Below are 21,044 nucleotides of genomic sequence, written 5' to 3' on the forward strand. Positions count from 1 at the left end.
TCTCATTTTTGAGACATTTGTATTCCTTTTTGCCTGCTTCATTTACTGCATTTTTGTATTTTCTCCTTTCATCAGTTAAATTCAATATTTCTACTGTTACCCAAGGATTTCTATTAGCCCTCATCCTTTTACCTACTTGATCCTCTGCTGCCTTTGCTGCTTCATCCCTCAAAGCTACCCTTCTTCTGCTTTATTTCTTTCCCCCATTCCTGTCAATCGTTCCCTTATGCTCTCCGTGAAACACTGTACAACCTCTGGTTTAGTCAGTTTATCCAGGTCCCATCTCCTTAAATTCCCACCTTTTTGCAGTTTCTTCAGTTTTAATCTACAGTTCATAACCAATAGATTGTGTTCCAAGTCCACATCTGCCCCCGGAAATGTCTTACAATTTAAAACCTGGTTCCTAAATCTCTGTCTTATATAATCTATCTGACACCTTCCAGTACCTCTAGGTTTCTTCCATGTATACAACCTTCTTTTATGATTCTTGAACCAAGTGTTAGCTATGATTAAGTTATGCTCTGTGCGAAATTCTACCAGGTGGCTTCCTCTTTCATTTCTTACTCCCAATCCATATTGAGCTACTACGTTTCCTTCTCTTCCTTTTCCTGCTGTCGAATTCCTGTCACCCATGACTGTTAAATTTTCGTCTCCCTTCACTATCTGAATAATTTCTTTTATTTCATCATACATTTCATCAATCTCATCAATACCAAAAGACATGATAGTGTTTATGTTTGTCTGTGAACAGTACGTGGAATTTTTTCATCCGAAGGTAGGTTTTTGTCAACCTTTATGTTTTGGGAGTATGTGATATGGCTAATAATAGATGAATATGATGATTGGGTTTTGAGTTCGGTAACATAGTTCCTTAATTTATATTTTCATATATGGAATGCAAAACAGGACAAAAAAAGAAACAAACAGAATTAATGTCTGTTCTAATGTCAGGGTACTACAGCAGTTTAACAGTTACCAATTATTAATACAGTGTACATATTCAGTTTCTCATCAGGTTGCCTTCCATTCAGAGGGCTGTTGCACTCAGCGACTGTTACATTGACTTGCAAATAATAGATTTGAGCTATCAGTCATCCTTTTTAAGTTTTTATTGGCAGATCTAGATTTCAGCTAGAAACTATCCATTCTCAATGCACTATCACTTTTGATCAATGCATGTAATGCCTGTTGGTCGAGCTTCATCCACAGTTCATTGAATAATCAGTTTCTGATATCTCATTTCCTTTTCAGTCTATATTTTAATAGTTCCACATCCCTGAAGATACTCCTTCATGATAGAATATACAGAACATAATTAATAAACAAATGAGTATGTAAGTAGTATAGCATTCAGTGTTTTGTTTATGTTGGTCTTCTAGGTGCCTGTCTCCTGAAGCAGGACCGTGAGGGCCTAACTGCACTAAGTTGGGCATGCTTACGTGGTAGAATACAGGCAGCACAATGCTTACTAGACCGAGGAGCTGCTGTCAACCATGCTGATAAGACAGGACGCACACCACTTGATCTTGCTGCCTTCCAGGGAAGTGCAGGTCTTGTTCAGGTATGTTAATATGTATTAGTATTTCTGGTATCTCTCTCTTTATTACCACTAATACATCATATTGTATTTGACTCAAAGTCCATTTAATGTTAACAGTTTAGGTTCTTGATTTTGAAAGTGAACCCAAGTGAAAGTATCTTATGAAGAATTGAAGAAGAGTTTGATCAATAGCTAGATTTATAATTTAATAAGTCATTAGCAGACTATAACATGAAAGGAAGGTTGCTAAGTAAACATCTTTCTTTTACTCCAGATACTTTGTTTTCCTCCATATTCCCCAGAGCCCATCAAGATCTTAAAACCTTTGCAAATATCTATCAGGCTCTAAAACTGCTCTTGTCATACCAAATATTTACTGTGAGACATCTGCTTGATATCCTTGCATCGGATGATGTGTGCTACATAAAACCCACCATGAAATAATTTACACAGTATGCTATGGGTACATTTATGAGGAAAAGATGAAAATTTCTCTTCCTGGTACAGACGTTGCATTGAAATCAAAGAAATGTTGACATATGTTGTGCAACAATGCTCAAAATTGAGAAACGGATGGCTAAAATAATTTGTGCTCTTAAAGGTGATTGAAACGTAGCACTTCATGAAACTGCAGTTAAAAAGTACTAAATGTGTTATTGCAAGAATTAACAATTGAAGGTGGATGAAACACATAATGCCATAGGCGTATGACAAGAAACTTTCCATTTCTGATGAGCTATGTGACAGATTTGTACAAGATGGGAGCTACATTTGCTGAATGTTTTATGTGAAAAAGAGATTCTTCATTGTTTTCTTGACCGTTTAAAAAAAGAAACCAACTGATTTAGTGTTCTGTAATGTGGGTCTTTCATATCACACAAGAAATAAAAACAGCAATCAAGCAATGAGTGGGAGCTACAGCTATGCATCAAGAAAAGGCGACTTGATTTCATATAACATAAAAGTCATGGTTGGTGTTTTTTTGGCATGCTAAAGGGATTCTTTTTGCAAAGGGTAGAACTATAACTGGGGAATACTATGCAGATCTGAACCAACTGAATGAAGAAATATGCAAGAAGAGTCCTGGTTTATAAAAGACGGTTTACAATTTACTCTCTCACCGTAAAAACTTATACCTTGTCTGTGTACTCCATTTTTCACATTTCTCTATTCCCTTAGCAACCTTAATCATGTCTTTTTCTTTTCTGTCTGTGTGACTTCCTTTATCACTTTTGGTCTTAACCAGTGTCACTTACTTCCTCACTCACTGTCTATTGAATTTTTTATTAAAAACTGAAATGAAAGTAATTAGGTTGATATTGTCATTATTTGAAACAGGTAGGTAGTCATATAAATGATTCTGATGATAAGAAAATGATTGTCAAATTTTCAGCTTCTATAAGCTAATTTTCTATCTTTCTACCAGAAGCAGTACTAGAAAGAAGGAATCAGTTTTTATAAATAATAAAAATCATTCGTTGGAAATGAGTGGAAAGACAGAGAGTAAATATCATTTGCAAGGAATGTTTAGTGAACTGTAAATCACAAAGTCTGGCAGCCTTCTACAGTTGTTACTGAATCCTCTTTTTTGGCTGGCCCCTCTCCATGCTATTTATGAGAATTCTATCTTTTGTACTTAATAAATTTTCTTATATTATAAACTATTCACTGTTGCAGCTGTTGATGGAAAAAGGGGCAATAATAGAACATGTTGACATCAACGGAATGCGCCCATTGGATAGAGCAGTTGGATGTCGAAATACACAAGTGGTTCACTGTTTTCTGAGGAAGGGGGCAAAACTGGGACCAGCAACATGGGCAATGGCAGCTGGCAAGCCAGAGATATTGTAAGTAACTTTGTGCTTATTTTGTTCACACACACACACACACACACACACACACACACACACACACACAAACTAAAAGTATTGATGATAATTTAATACTTGATAAGGCTTTAAGAAATCCTACAAATAAATGTCAAAGTGTGTTAAAAACAGAGTAAATAAAATAGATATGATTCATAAGTTATTCAAATAGTTAAGAATAGATGTTATGGTAACTGTAAGATGAGATGTTAACCATTTACATTTTAGTTGAAGGTAGAGGGGCATGGCTTCATTGGAACTCACTAACTAGACGGTGTCCCTTTCTAGATCTATTAAATTGATGAGCTATTGATGTTATTCTCCTAATGTTGTGTAGAGATAAGCAATTTAAATGGTGAGCAGAATATGGGGTAGAAGATGAGGTACTACAAATTAGAAAAATATTATTTCAAACTGAGACACTGCAATTGGATTCAAGAAAGGTGCAAATATACCTGGCATGTATGCCAAAGGACATGAAGACAAACTATATAGATGATAGTCTTGAAAGGCAAAGAAGGGAAGTAACAGTATTAACAAACAAGTGGGCCTGTTGTGAGCACGGGAGTTGAAATGAAGTGAAAAGGTAAAAAAGAGAGAGAAAACAAATGAAAAGAAAGGGGATGAGATAATGAAATAACAGAAAGAAGAGTATGTACGTAACATGGCCAGGGGACACTAAATCACTGGCAATCTAGAAAGGACTACAATCCCTGTTGGATCTCGACAGAAACCACCAAACTATAACAAGGGTGAGGGTTTTTGAATAAAGGGATGTCTTAAGCTAGCAGTTTGGGATGTAACAGGTCTGGGTATGAAGGAAACAGAACTGTTTAAGATGTTTAAGGATAGGAAAGTGCACACTAACAAGCCAAGAAGAACCTAAAGGGTACAAGAAAGTCTGAAGGATGCACAGTGATATGTAGCAGTTTTGAAGCAAATAAACAAGCTGGTGAAGGAGTGGCAGTGGTGGCAGATAGAAAATAAAGCTCAATAATATAAAGTTATATTTATGTAAGTCAAAAAATGATTATAGACAGATTTACTGGAGACAGAAGTCATATAACAATTATAAGAGTATATGGCCTCAGGAAGGGAAAGATGATGAAACAGAAGGGCTTTATGAAATCTTTCAGAGAGAGCTGCACAAGTTTAACAAAACAGATCATATTACCATAATGGGAGACCTTAATACAAGAATAGGAAATAACCCAGCACTGAATGTTATGGGTCATAAAGGAGAACGGCTTATCAACAACAATGAAGAAAATCTAATACATTTTGCAACCAGCAACAATCTAACAGTTGCTAACATACTTTTGAAACAGAAAGAGATTCGTAAGTTCACTTGGAGTGCTTGTGGTGGAGGTCAGTAAAATATTATGGCATTACCAATAGCAGACTCAGTAAACTGATACAGGACGTTGGTTTTTCATGGCAGCTACATAAATCCCAATCATTTCCTGCTGGTGTCAGAAATTCCTTTACTAACTATATGGAGAAGGGAAGGCTGTTTCATAATATTGAGAGAGAAAATGAAGAACTGTATAAAATATACTCACTACAAGATCAAGAAATTAGGGTATTTGTTGCATACTCACTACAAGATCAAGAAATTAGGGTATTTATTGCATTAGGCTAAGCACTTATTTCCAAAGTCAAATAACCAGTGAAAGTATTGAAAAAGCATGAGCAAGGATTAGCTGTTTCATTCATATTACTGCACTTGAAGCATTTGGTAAAAAGTGTAAGCTGAGGAAGAAGAGAGGTCTGAGAATATTGAATAACGAAATAGCCAGAGAAGAAAAAGAAAGCTCATGATGTGTATTATATTTACAAACAAAAGTGGATAGCAATGAAGATAAATGTAATACAAAGTGAAACATAGCAAAAAGAGTTGTAAGTTAAGCTAAAGATTAAGCACTAGGTTTGTTAGTAATGTTGAGGATGGATACGCAGCAGGCAAACACTAGCATATAAAATAATGAAATGTCTTAATAAGACAGACAAGGATACAGCCAATACAAAGTCAATAACAGAAAAATATAGGGAAAGATATTATAAGAGATTATGGTACATTGAAAAACAGGAGCATCAGTAGAGAATGTCACAAATGTGAATGTGATCTTTTGACATATAAAGAAGTTGATGAAGTTGTGGCAAGAACGAAGAATACGAAGGTGACCAGGAAGAATGGGCTAAATGCTGAGCTCATAAAACATGGTGCTACGTCACTAAAATTAAAAATGCTTTGTCTGTTTAATGTGTGCTGGAAGAATGAGCATATACCAAGCACATTGTGAAGTACAGTCATCCCTCCATTTTTTATTTATTTATTTATTTAATTTTTTTTTAATGAAAACTGAATAACTGTTATAAATAGAGAGGGATAAATTTGATGGAGACAGCATGTAAGATATATGCTAGAATAATTGGCAAGAGACTAAAGGCTATAGGTGAAACACTCCTTTTAGAAGAACAGAATGGTTTGAAGAAGGGAAGATAATGCACAATTCGTGTACTCATTATAAAACAATTCAGAGAAAAAGGTATGAATTTAATATAAAAATGCATAAAGCCTTTATAGATTTTGTATATGCCTCAGTTGTGTAAATACACAAATACAGTGGAGCATACTAGAGAAACTAGGTTATCTTAAACACATCATAAACATCCTGAAAGATGTGTACACAGACACTAAAATGATGATTGGAACAGATGCAAGAATTTCAGATATGATAGCTGTGAATCAGGCAGTCAGACAAGAGGGCAGTTTATCACTGACATCTGTAACAGTGGTTCTCATACTTTCCAATAACACTGACCCCCTGCTTATTCGGAAAGTGATCTGTGGACCCCCTTGCAATGCAGTCTGAAAGTTCACATGGTATTAAAAAAAATGTTAATTAGAAATGCTACTGATAAATATATAAAGAAAAATAATGTGATAAGTAATTTATTGTAAAGATATGTGATTGTTGTCAAGTGAACAAAATTTCAATAGAAAATACAGTAAGTTAATACGGTGACAATATAGTAGTACAGAAAATACAGTAATACCATACAATAATTACAGTAACTGGAAATCAGTATCTAACTTTTTTTAAGAAATCCACTTGATAAACAATGCTGTACAATGTGGGAGTCACTAATGTGAAGAATGAAATTCTTTGTGTTTTTCCACAATTCCAGTAAAATCTGGAATAAGTTTTGTCACCGTCAACATTAGGTCTGATTCCACATTATGACAATTTTGCTTTAAGGTTTTAATACTGCAAAGAGTGGGAAAGGACTGGTCAAGTAACTAAGTGGTAGAGAAAGGCATCAAATGTTGCAATGCCTCTTTACACAAATCTTAATACTCACAATGCACATGCAACCAAAAGCTACAAAGTTCATTTTCCTTGAAAACATTTTTCCATGAAGTATTGCAGGATAGTTCAAATAGCTGTTCTTGTCCTGTTTCAGAGAGATTTCACCATTAGTGAAAGGGTCTTCAATCTAACAATTACCAGGTTGTGGGCTAGGAACATATTCTCAAAAACTTACAGCTAATTATATCAAGTCTCTTACAAGTGCTCCGCACTTCAGCTGAAAATTTCTCACCTGGAGTATCAGTGCAGTCCCTGAGCACCAGAAATGATGAATCATTATTATTGTGTACTTGTACTGCCCACAGTTGCAGTTTGTTAATTGTTGCACAATATTAACATTTCTTCCTTGCAGGCCTAAGTTACTTTTGTTGAGAAAGAAGAAAATATCCACCCCCCGACAGGCCGCTTTACACTATCAGTCAAAGTCAAACAATTTCTTGCTTGAAAAACAATGTTGCTTGTCTAAAAGAAACAAGCACACTTCATTATGCTGCTCAAGGAAGTGACAGAGAACTTTCCCTTCTGACAAACAGTGCAGTTCAGTATGTAAGAAAGTTGAGTGTGTTCACTGCCAATTTCTTCACATAAAACTGTGAAAAGACAGGCATTTAGAGACCATGATGTGAGGAAATTAACAAGTTTTGTAACTCCATCCAGAACACATTTCAGATCCAAAGGCATTTTTCTCACTGCTAAAGCTTCTCTATATATGAAGCAATGAGTACACTATTCCTGATACTAAAGGTTTCACTCGAGCCTTTAGGCCTGTCTTCCAACCTGTAAAAAATGCCCCAACAAAGAAAGAATTTCTCTTGCTTGAAGTAGTCCTATATAACGGTTGACCAGCTTCGGGGCAGAAATTTAGTAAAGTAGGGAAACATTTAAATTTACAAACTTAGGTATAGTTTCTAATTGCTTTCTTTTTAGTAGCTGAAAAAATACTTCTTGCATAACAGCTGTGAATTACATTTTCTCACCGCACATTTCAAGTTTTAGGCATCGCAGACCCCCTGGCTAGTTACCACGAACCCGCAGTGGTCCGTGGACCCCACTTTGAGAAAGTGGTCTCTAGTAATGATGAAACTGTAAAACCATTTTGTCTAGACTACCTTAGAAAGTATGTAGTACAACATATGTACTGATTTTAAGAATATAACACCAAATATGGAACAATAATTACTCTTTTAAAAAGCTATTTACTCTTTGACTTCTGCACTTTATCACATCTGTGAAAATGATTTTATTATTTGGTTTATTGTACGCAATACGATTCAACACAATGAATATGATGCTTATATAATCCTCTTCATGTTCATTCAATACTTCCGTACTAATGTCAGTCACAAACCCATCAGTTTAAGCCACTGAGTGTCAGGTGTCACTTATAATTTCTTTGCAGCACATTCATTTGTGCTAATAGCCTGTTACGCTTTCACTAAACTGACATCCATTAAATTTGGCATGAGATAGCTTGAACCCTGATGAAGAAGACAGGCTACTTTACAGAGTGTGTATACAGGATTTTAATTGATTTGAAGAACATTATGCAAATTAAGGAAAAATGTTTATTATTTGAAAAAGCTATTTACTCTTTCACTTTTGAACTTAATCATATTTGTTAAAATATATGTTCTATGTAATATGATTTAGTGTAATCAGCACACTGCTTATTCAATCTTCAATGTGTTTAATCCATACTTCCATTCTAATACCAGTATTATTAATTGTGAAAGTAACCCATTCTGTTACATTTTTATTATTCTATCACTGAACCAATTCCGATGGTATTTGGTATGTAGTTAGCTTGAACCCTGCCTAATATCGTATAGGGCCCCAGCGAGCACCCACAAGTTGACTAATGTCTGAAGTAGTACTAGAGAAACTTGACACCATGAATCCTGCTGGGCTGTCCATAAAACTGTAAGAGTACGAGGGGCTGGAGGTCTCCTGTGAACAGCACGCTGCAAGGCATCCCAGATATGCTCAATAATGTTAGTGTCTGGGGAGTTTGGTAGTCAGCGGAAGTGTTCAAACTTAGAAGAGTATTCCTGGAGCCACTCTCTAGCAATTCTGGATGTTTGTGGTGTCGCATTGCCCTGCTGGAATTGCCCAAGTCTGTCAGAATGCACAATGGACATGAATGGATGCAGGAAGTCAGACAGGATGCTTCCGTACATGTCATATCTACTTTAGAAAATTGTGTCTTTCTGAGTATTATTTACATCTGTAAATATGGTATACATGGGTGGTATGCAGACAACACTGGGACAATGAATGGTGACTCTTAGTGTCTATAGATTATTCCATGACTGTGCATGTGATTTATGGTATTGAGTTCCTATACCACCTAGCATAGATGGAGAGTTCTGGTGGAGATACAACATTAAAACTGGACAGTAAGCTTGAGAACCACATTTAAAACTGTTACTATAAGCCATGCAAACATGAAGTCCGATTTAGTGCATAGTTCTAAGAGAGCTCAAGTTGTGAATGTTACTTGAATCCAACAGACCTCAGCACAATCTCATGTCTGCTGGAACTTGGGTACGGAATATCAGGCGGCTTTAACAGCTATAGAGACATTCGAACAGTCACAAGCCCGTCATTTTAGATGCTGAGTGTCACATGTCTCTTACAGCTTCCAAGACGCTTGAAGACTCACAATTGCAGTGTTATTTAAATAAAGACTGTATGAAAAACAGAGAATCGTACCTTTGCATGTGGAACTTGGAGGCTATTGGTGAGGCTGCATTTGATTATGATCTATTAACTGACTATGTTTACCATGAATTAGTCATGATAGGGGGTGGATAAAAGATGTAGGCACCATAATAAATTAAAACGGAAGGGAGAAATGGTTGGTATGTGTTGCTCAGGTGGCAAAATCTCACATCCCTTACCAGATGAGCCAGAGAAACTCTTAAAAACTCTACTTCTGCATGAATGTAATGAATCAAGGGATTATGTAAATGTAATTAGAAAATATAATGCAGGCTTTCAGGTTTGCCAAACAACAAAATAATAGAAATACATTCATTATGCACCTACATACCAGCACTGCATACATTTGTTACACATACATGTCTGCACCACTATACACGCAGACGTATCGTTAAATTACAAGCTTGCTTACACTTCATCATTCATTATAAAAAAACGACTGATATGCAAGTGAATCAGTGGGTAACAGCTAATTCTGTAATACAATACATGTGGAAGTATCTCTGTTACATTTTCACGACTACTGCTGAACTAATTTCGATGAAATTTGGTACGGAGATAGCTTGACCCCTGAGAAGGAACACAGGCTACTTTTTATGTGGATAATAAAAGACAGTTAAAAGTGTGAAGTAGGGGACTGAACACATTTTTTTTACATCAATGAACAAAGCCATGTTTAAAAAATTATTAAATTTGCCGTGAAGAAGATACGTCAAGTAGCAGACAGGCACTATTAAAAGCCACTCACTTGTAGCTTTCGGCCACAGCCTTCATCACCAAAAAAAAAACACACACACACACACACACACACACACACACAACAATGCATGCATCACCGGCCAACTCCAGCATCTAGGGCAGGAATGCACCAAAGACTTTGTAGCAGCATGCAGCAATCTGTCTTTTCATATATTGTTGACATTCCTACCAGTAGTTTCCATTGTTTGAAATTACAACCTCTGACAATAAAGTTCGGTGAATGAAGTCAGAATGGTCGATCGGGCAACTCTGGCGACTCACAATGGTGCATCTGCATAACAGCTAGTGCTGACATCCTGCCCTCACTGTAGTTCAGTTGAGCATCACGTGTGTTCCGTGTTAGACTTGTTGGATGAAGTGCTTGTTTATGTGTTGATTGTGAACTGAGAACAGGACAATGAATGAGCAAAGGATCAATTTAATGTTTTGTTTCAAGCTTGACAAGACACCAAAAGAAATGCACAAAGTGCTGGTATGTGTTTATGAGGATCAAGCACTGTCCATGAAATGTGTGTATGAGTGGTTCACCCATTTTCAAGGAGGACAGGAAAGTGTTTCTGACAATTCCCGTAGCAGATGACCGACGACCGCCGTCAGTGACAAAAACATTGAGAAAGTGAGGACATTAATCACGAACGATCGTTGATTAACTGTATGCATGATAGCGGATGAACTGCAGATGAACAGTGAAGCCGTGCGACAAATCCTTACCCAGGAGTTAGGGAAGAGGAAAATGTGTTGTTGTCTTGTGCCACATCACTTGACTGACAATCAGAAGCAGGCATGTTTAGAGGCTTCACAGGATTTTGTCAAAATAGTGGATGCAGCACACAATTTCCTGAACTGTATTGCCATTGAGGATGAAACCTGGTTTCTCTGGTACGACCCTGAAATGGAACAGCAAAGTGTGGAATGGCGTTCTCCAACATCATGTCATCGGAAAAAGGTCAGAGCTGAAAAATCACACATCAAAACAATGCTCATTGCCTTTTTTGATAGTCAAGGCATTATCCACAAGGTATTTCTACCTGAGGGAACGATGTTGAACGCTGCACAGTACATTGAAATTTTGACCTGTTTCATGCAATGTCTATATAGGATACGACCCCAATACATACAACAAGGTTCCTGGTTTTTAGTGCATGACAACGCTTGCCTACGCACAACCAATATCGTCAAACAGTTCCTGGCAAAAAAGGAGATGGTGCAACTTGAACATCCAACATACTCGCCAGATCTCAATCCTCCAGACTTCTTCGTATTCCCTTGACTCAAACTCGCTTTGAAAGGAAAGAGATTTGACAATATTCCTGACATCCAACAAAATGTGACATGGCTTTTGAACATCATCCCAAAGGAAGACTTTGTGCAAAGTTTCCAGGGACATGTATCACAGAGTTCAGTGGTGCATAGTTATGGGAGGTGACTATTTCGAAGGACAGTAAGGTAACTGTAGATCATAGTTCATCTATGTTAATGTTACAGGACTATTCACCAAACTTTATTTCAGAGGTTGTATTACATTTGTTGCATAACATACAAACTATAATGTACAGCTACTTACACAGCACAATGCATAGATCCATGCACCTGTCCATGCCTGTCTGCATGCACTTCTCAGCAGTAACACTGTATGTGTGCCATGTCGTTGTGTGCTGGGATAGTTGGAGGGGTAGGAGGATGCATCTTATGCATCGTTCTATGCTTACCTGAACAGGCAGTCATGTGAGAGCAGCTGATGTTACTACATGTACATTAACTTACTACCATCACTCATCGTAACAAAATTAACGATATGTGAACATAGACATGAGTAACAACTTCTTGTTTAATGTATACATTGACATCTTGAGAAGATGGAAATCAGAAGTTTCAACTTCCCTCCCCCCTCTGAAAATGAAATTAAATTATTATGACAGAATAATATGTCGTTACTCGAATGGAAACTTTTGGGCGAGAGAAGTTGCTTCTCCCAATATTTTTACACAACTATCTCCCACTCTTCCAGATAGAAATTTTGTTATTATTTTGAAACCTTAAGTCTATAAAACAAAATGATTAGAAGGTACAGTTAATAATCATGCTCTCTCTGACTCTTGTCATCAAAGTTAGAACCTGGAATAAAATCTGTCACTTTGAAGAATTCTGGCAATCATTGACTCTGAAAATTCTTAAACTAACCAGAGGCACAATTGTACACCCTGGGGAAGCCATCTTAGGTGCTATGATGTACTCACTCTCCAGCATGGGAATCAGTGTCCAAGTTGTGTATCAGTTTCGATAAAGTCCAGAATTTAATGTTTGAAAATAGAGCATAAACGACAGTGATGCAGGCTCTAATGATTTCCCAGGATACAAAGCTCCCTACGAGTTATGAAATGCCAAATATTGTTCCGAGCCACAGCTAAGGCAGAAGTTAAAATAACCAAAGAACTGAATGTACATGAAATTCTAATTTTACATAAATGATTTTCCTAGCTATATTCCAGTATACATCATCCTCCTGTATGAGGTGAAATGTTACCACAATTAATCAATTTTCATTCCTTATTCAAGATGGCAGCTTACAACAATGCTGCTAATTACAGTTCCATTGTATGTTTAATGTTCCACACTATATCCACAGAGTCTTTATATTGCAAGTCAGAGATAATCTGTCTCTTGCAGTCATAATGAATCTTTGGGCCATATAAATCACTTGCTTGGTTATGCATAAACATTTGTGCTACATGATAAAAAGTGTGATACTACAAAGTCCCTCTTGGGTTACAGATATCACAGCAAGGAACCATATGTATGTAGTAGAACATTTCATGATGACTCTCCATGGTGAACAGTCTCTATAAAAAAACTGCTAAAGAAACAGAGTGCGCTCCAATATATAAGTAAAACAGGGGATAGCACAGTGTCCAGACACTCATGAATGACAAAGAAACAAAATTGAAGGTATCAGAGCAAAACCGGAAATGTTTAATTTCATTTTAAAAAATTTCCTTTACAAAGTAAGATAAAGGAATAATGCTCTAGTTAATTCATGGAGTACTGCAAGGATGAGTGATATACATTGAAGAGCCCAGGAAACTGGTACAGCTGCCTAACATCATGTGTAGGGCCCCCACAAGCACAGAGAAGTGCCGCAACACGACGTGGCATGGACTCGACTAATGTTTGAAGTAATACTAGAGGGAACTGACACCATGAATCCTGCAGGACTGAATCTCTTCAGAACAGCACGTTGCTAGGCAATCCCAGATATGCTCAATAATGTTCATGTCTGGGGAGTTTGGTGGCCAGTGGAAGTGTTTAATCTCAGAAGACTGTTCCTGCAGCCAGTCCGTAGAAATTCTGGATGTATGGAGTGTTGCATTGTCCTGCTGGAATTTCCAAAGTCTGTCATCATGGACATGAATGGATACAAGTGATCAGACACGATGCTTATGTACTTGTCACCTGTCAGAGTCGTATCTAGATGTATCAGTGGTCCCATATCACTCCAACTGCACACGCCCCACACCATTACAGAGCCTCCACCAGCTTGAACAGTTGCCTGCTGATGTACAGGGTCCAAGGATTCATGAGGTTGTCTTCATACCTGTACACGTCCATCCACTCCATAGAATTTGAAAAGAGATTCATCTGACCAGGCAACATATTTCCAGTCATCAACAGTCTAAAGTCGGTGTTGATGTGCCCAGGCAAGACGTAAAGCTTTGTGCCCTGCAGCCATCGAGGGTACACAAGTGTGCATTTGGCTCCAAAAGCCTATATTGATGATGTTTCATTGAATTGTTCACGCACCGATGCTTGTTGATGGCCCAGCATTGAAATCTGCAGCAGTTTGCGGAAGGGTTGCACTTCTGTCCCATTGAATGATTCTCTTCAGTCATCGTTGGTCCCATTCTTGCAGGATCTTTTTCTGGCCAATGTGATGTCGGAGATTTGATGTTTTGCCGGTATTCCTGATAGTCATGGTACACTCATGAAATGGTCATACAGGAAAATCCCCACTTCATTGCTACCTCAGAGATGCTGTGTCCTATCTCTCATGCGCCGACTATAACACCATGTTAAAACTCACTTAAATCTTGATAACCTGCCATTTAGCAGCAGTAACCGATCTAACAACTGCATCAGACACTTGTCTTATACAAGCATTTCCAACCAAATTGCCGTATTCTGCCTGTTTACATATCCCTGTATTTGAACATGCATGCCTATACCAGTTTCTTCGGCACTCCAGTGTAGATATTAGAACTAGTGACATTGAGAAAGTGCTTGAATTGTAAATAACTGAACAAAGCTGCAGAGGCTGATGGAACCTCTTCACTTTCTGTATATAATTTTGAGAGGATTTAGTCCTTCCCCCCTTAAAAAGGGGATGAGTTAGCCCTCCATCATCCTCAAACAAAATAACTATACCCAAAAGTTGAAAGAAAATGCAGATTACACCTGTCTGCAAGAGTTGTAGCAAAAAAAAAGATCCATAAAACTACTGTGCAGTGTCATTGACATCTATCTGGTGCAAAATCTTAAAATGTATTATGAGCAAATGTAATGAGATATTTTCAACATAATATCCTCCTCCATGCCCACTAGCATGGATTCTAGAAACATAAGTCATGTGAAACCCAACTCAAGCTTTTCTTGCATGACATCTTGGAAGTCATGGATCAAGACAATCAGATGGATTCAGCATTTTTTGACTTCTGAAAAGCATTTGACTCAGTAGCACAACAGTGGTTATTAATAAAACTATGTTCATATTAGGCACCAAATGAAGTTAGTGACCGCATTCAGGATTTCTTTATAGGGAAGATGCAACATTTTCTCTTGGACGGAGAGCCATCAGCAAATTTAGAAGTAAACTGATGTAGCATAGACTTGAAAATAGATGTCAGCTACCCAGTGAAAGCCTATTTATCAAATTTCAAGAATCAATATTAGGTGAAGAATCTGGGAAAATTCTGTGGCCCTGTAACTTCTGTAGTATACCAAAGACAAAATTAGACTAATAAGACAGACACAGAGAAATTTAAACAGACATTCTTCCCATGCTTTACGTGCAAGTAATACAGGAAGAAACCTAATCTGTGGTACAATGGTTATTACCCTCTGCCATGTTCTTTAAAGTGGTTGTAGGGTATGGATGTAGATAGACAAGAGAAGTGCCTGCTTACCAACAGTTAACAGACTTACCTAGAGTGGCACAAGCATACAAAATATATTGATACAAATATGAGAATTTTTAGCTTTCAAAACTTTTAATCAATACCTCTTTCACAATGAAGGGTTAGAAAAAATAACTGGTAAAATGTATGTGTTGGAAGAAAAGTCTTTCAGAAAAGGCAATGAAATTTTAATCTTGACCTTTAGCCTATTGTTATTTCATTTCTTTTACTATACTTTGTGTCACTTGTGATCCCTGGTTTGGAACAAATGTTACTTGCCACCAACACTTGTACCTCCTGCTTTTTATTTATCCTTTTCCTTATCAATCATCCATTTGAAATGTTCATTACCTGCTGAATTAATAGTTTTATTGCTGTGCAATACAAGTTATTCTGAATTGTGAACCACATGTGAACTCACAGTAACGGGCACACACTGATGAAGTTATTAACCATAACTTGTCTCTTCTGGATAAGGCAAAACAAAATATGTTTGTTAGCTTTGTATCTATCTTGCATCTCCTGTAAGTTGAACATTGCATTAAACAGGATGACTTTTGAAGAATCTGATAGTCACATGAAAATTTTATTAATGTAGCATTAAAAGCACAATTTACAAAAGTTTAATGTATGGTGCTTAGCATATGCACTTCTTTATGTGTTTTTAAATAAGTAATGTATCTGGTAAATGAAATGGATATAAAACTTGTATAGATTTCTTCTGTTCCACAATAATTCTTATTCTTTTTCAGGCTGATCTTGTTGAACAAATTGCTGGAAGATGGCAATGTTCTTTATAGAAAGAACCGTCTGAAAGAAGCTGCTCATAGGTATCATTACGCACTGAAGAAATTCCCCACAGAGGATTTAGGAGAACATATGGCCACATTTGAACAGTTACGGATAAACTTTCTACTCAACCTATCGCGATGCAAAAGAAAAATGAATGTAAGTTAAACACTTTATAGCATAAACATTTTTTTCATAGTTTGTGTACTGCAATCAATAAAAAATTTGTACCTTTCTCTGTCCCTAAACATTTTACTGTAACTTGTGAATACAAACTATTTTCATTTCTGCTTTAAGCATTTGTTTTTGTAATGTAATGTCACTTTTATTTTATTTTTAGGAAAATACTGAAGCAGTAGAACTAGCCAACCAAGTTTTGAAGATGAAACCTGACTCTTTTGAAGCATTTTATGCCAGAGCCAAAGCCCGAATAGAACTGAGGTAAACAGGAAACTACATTTTGTAAATATGTAAATGAATATACAAGGTGTACAACTTAGCTTCCATCGTTTTTTCCCCAACATTTGAGGCTTTAATGAAACAAATTGGTTGCACATGTATCATTCAAAGTATTTTCCGTCGCTGGCCACTACTTTCTCCCATATTTCGGGTAGTGTATGAATCCTGCATTTAAAAAATTGTTCATCTTTTGAAGCAATCCATGAATGAATGAATCGATCCAATTTTTGACTTCTTCATGAGATCAGAAGTGTTGGTCAGCCAGGCCATGCGCCATTGATCCAAGCAGGTGATAGTCAGAAGGAGCAATGTCTGGAGAATACGGAATGTAGAATAGGACTTCCCATTTTAACATTTCCAAGTACATTTTGACCTCTTTTGCAACGTGGGGTCGAGCATTGTCATGCTGCAAAATCACTTTATCATGCCTCTTGCTGTACTACGGCTGTTTGTCTTTTAATGCTCTGCTCAAACACATTAATTACATTCGATAATGAACACCTGTGATTGTTTCAGTTGGTTTTAACGTACATGTGACAGGGATATCCCCAAGATTTTTTGCATTTAGGGTTATCGTAATGAACCCATTTTTTGTCCCCAGTCACAATGCATTGCAGAAATCCCTTCCGTTTTTGCCTCTGAAGTAACTGTTCACAAACACACAAACGCCATTCAATGTCTCTTGGTTTCAGCTCACACAGGAGCCCAAGTTACTTCTTTCTGAATCATGCCCATAGCCTTGACATGTTTTGAAATGGCTTGCTGTGTCACTCCCGCTAATTGTGCCAATTCTTCTTGAGTTTGACGCAAGGCTCCACTCAGCAATGTCTCCAATTCCGCATCTTCGAAAACATTCTCTCTTCCACCACTATGCCTGTCTACAATGTTAAAATCACTATTCTTGAAGCATTGAAACCACTCATTACATGTTCTTTCACTAAAAGCATCCTTACCATACATACTTGAGAGCATTCGATGAGACTCGGCCGCTGTTTTCTTCATATTGAAACAAAACAGTAACACCTCCCGCAAATGATGAGGATTTGGCTTGTAAACTGACATTTTCAAGCAAGAACAACTTTATGATGCAGACACAAATCGACTAATGTTTGAATGAGGTTGTGCTGACCGAGGTCCAAGCTAACTGCCTGACGTCTGTGATCTGTTTCTTTCGACTGCTACTTACTGTTGTCACCACCTATCGGCAAACGGCGGAAGCAAAATTGTACACCTTGTAAAAGTTATGATTAAGTAGCAGTACACTCTGTGGTCAGTTCTGCAAATTGAAGCATTTGCTTTTTTGTGTCAGCTTTAGTTGCAATGTCCAGTGAAAATACTGTAATGAAAAATTATTTAGTGGGGCACAACTTGATCAAAGCAGACCATGTATAATTCATAGAACTATCCAAACCGCAGAAGTATTTCAGTGCTAAAACATTCAATACACTTTTATCTGCTATTTTTTGTGTAAAGTGGAACGTGCCTAACGCAGAAACAGAATGCAGATTAATAATTCATTGTATAATGCAGAATAGAGCTTATACAGTACTACAGTATACATTAGTTATTCATGACCCTGTGATGATACTACTTTTAACACAAAGATTGTACAGCTATGACAATGCTATTAAGCAGCACAAAACCAAGAAAAGAGGTTTGGTGCAACACAGTGATGCAGGACTGGACGTCAAACCATGTTGCTCTGTGCAACATTGAACAATTATGCTCAGTGTCAGTACTTCAAAGGAAATAGTTCATTCGTGGGCACTCTGTTAGTCAGCATTTCTCATTTTCCATTATTATTGATGTGAGCAGGTTTGTTCTGAAACATTCTTGCGCACCTGTGAACACACTGCTGCACTCAGTGAAAGATGTGGATGATGTTCTGTTAAGCAGTGGTTTACACAGCAAGGTCAAGAATTCCAAAGAAATGCACTACCTGCATTATTTTCTGCCAGTTTAAGTTGACTAGTAGAACATTAAGTGAGAAAATGATGCCAAATAAAAAGTACGGGTCACTAACACTAAATGAAAAGATTAAAGTAATTAAGGTGAGCGAGAAAAACAAACTCTCTGTGTGAAATAATGTTTTGTTTCAAATACATTAAAATGCAAATTTACAATACTTTAATAAGCAACTATAAGATACAAGATGAATGGATGAAAGGGAAAGAGAAAATAAAAGGAAATCAAGGAAGATGGGAAATAAAGAAATTAATGAGATAGTGTGGGAATGGTTCATAAGTGTGTGGGCAAAAAACTTACTTTTGTCTGGATCCATGTTACAGAGTGATGCTCTGAAAGTCACTGAAGAGCTTGGAAATATGGAGTTTGAGAGGCATCCACATGATGGCTGGATATTTTCAAATGGTTCAAATGGCTCTGAGCACTATGGGACTTAACTGCTGAGGTCTTCAATCCCATAGAACTTTTTAGAACTACTTAAACCTAACTAACCTAAGGACAACACACACATCCATGCCCGAGGCAGGATTCGAACCTGCGACCATAGCGGTCGCGCGTTTCCAGACTGTAGCACCTAGAACCGCTCGGCCACTCCAAATATTTTCAAAGCTGGCTGCAACATCATGCAGAATGAAATGTGTGGGGAAGCTAAGGGTGTGCAGGAAAGTGTAGCAACAGAATGGAAGACATTGTACAACCTGATTTTGAATGATGACCTGAAATGTGTGTTCAGTGTCAATGAAGCAGGACTGTTTTATTGCCTGGTGCCTTCAAAATCTAGGAATTCGAAGTGAAAAGTGCACTGGCAGAAAAATGTTTAAGGAAAGACTGTACTCTGTGTGGAATCATGTTAAGTGAAACAGGGAAGCCACTGGTGATTGGTAAGGTGGGAAAACTGCATTGTTTCTTAAACATAGATGTCAGTAAGCTTCAAGTCGCATGGCAAAGCAATAAAAAGGTGTGGATGTTGAGTAGTCTAACAGAAGAAAATGTTCAAATGTGTGTGAAATCTTATGGGACTTAACTGCTATGGTCATCAGTCCCTAAGCTTACATACTACTTAATCTAAATTATCCTAAGGACAAACACATACACCCATGCCCGAGGGAGACTCGAACCTCTGCTGGGACCAGCCACACAGTCCGTGACTGCAGCGCCTTAGACCGCTCGGCTAATTCCGCGCGGCAATCTAACAGAAGAACGGCTGGGCCCTTTCAGAGCCAAAAGGAAAAAAATGAAATTGCCAAGCTCTCATTTTCCTAGACAATGCAACCTGTCTCCTGAAAATCATGTGAACAAACATGAAATCCCATTATAGGCAATTACTGATGCAGTCTGTTATTCTTAGTGTTGAAGAAGCCGAAAGAGCATTTGTTTCTGTACTGAATTGGCTTTGCAGTAAGAGAAATAAAGCCCAAAACAGTTACCAAGCACTTTAGTAAAGTGGGGTTTGGAGGTCAAAAACTTGTTGTGTGCCCCTTGAAGTTCAAGAAAATGCAGTAGCAGTTGCTGCATTAATTAAAATGTGAAACATTTCGTATAGTACAGATGACTACTTTCAAAGTGGTACTTTCTGTCAGCTCACCCCAATTTCACTTCAGAAACAGATTTAATAGAAATCTGCAACACAGAAGATGAACAGGAAGAAACAAAGGAAGGGGAAGAGGAGCAAAATAATGTCCCTAGGAAAATTAATATGCCTGAAGAAGCTATTGCATGCATAAACAATGTTGCAATTTGCAGCACACCAAAAGTCTCCCAAGCTGTTGGAACAATTGCAATTTGCAGCACACCAAAAGTCTCCCAAGCTGTTGGAACAATTGTATAGTGCAAAAAACTGCGTAGAAAAACAATTTTGAGCAGAAAATTCAAACAGGTTTTCTTCCATGACATGTGGAGAAAAAAGTGAAAAGTAAAGCAAATAAACACAGGAATAAAATTTGTGTACATATAACCATTAAAAATTTTAAAGTTAGTGTAAAAAAATAGACATGCCATATGATTTATCAGTTGGTGTAGTAGTCTGGTGTTCTGTTGTACAATATACAGTTAATGAACATCTACTGTGCAGGAGTGAAAGCACATAAATACCTGCATAATTACAAATTTATAATTTCGTGCATGATACTTGACAAATTTTATGTAGCCTAGTGAATTTTGTGTAATCTGCAAACTTGTTCAATTTGGAAAATTATTTTAGTCCCATTCGATTCTGTCTTGAGCAAGTTTTACTGTAATATTAACAATAAATATGAAGCCATTGTCTGATAGCTGAGCACAGTTCAGCTGTGGCAAACAAACACATTCATGGACAACATTTCTAAATTGAGGATTCACTTAAGCTCATTTGCTTATGTCTGACGGAGGGCGTGTGTTCCTTGAAATGAGCTCCTTGGGGACT

The 21,044-nt window shown here is 37.3% G+C and overlaps 1 protein-coding gene across 3 annotated transcripts in view; it reads left to right on the forward strand.

The window, feature by feature from the left end:
* LOC124612342 (protein TANC2) overlaps positions 1 to 21,044 on the forward strand; it is a 549,855-nt gene that overhangs the window by 527,265 nt on the left and 1,546 nt on the right. For all 3 annotated transcript variants that reach the window (XM_047140494.1, XM_047140496.1, XM_047140495.1), the window contains 4 exons: positions 1,380 to 1,561; positions 3,218 to 3,387; positions 16,183 to 16,378; positions 16,560 to 16,660. In XM_047140494.1, coding sequence (XP_046996450.1) covers positions 1,380 to 1,561; positions 3,218 to 3,387; positions 16,183 to 16,378; positions 16,560 to 16,660 — 649 coding nt within the window. The remainder of the gene's footprint in view (positions 1 to 1,379; positions 1,562 to 3,217; positions 3,388 to 16,182; positions 16,379 to 16,559; positions 16,661 to 21,044) is intronic.

This window comes from Schistocerca americana, chromosome 4 (assembly GCF_021461395.2).
Source record: "Schistocerca americana isolate TAMUIC-IGC-003095 chromosome 4, iqSchAmer2.1, whole genome shotgun sequence".
Classification (NCBI taxonomy): domain Eukaryota; kingdom Metazoa; phylum Arthropoda; class Insecta; order Orthoptera; family Acrididae; genus Schistocerca; species Schistocerca americana.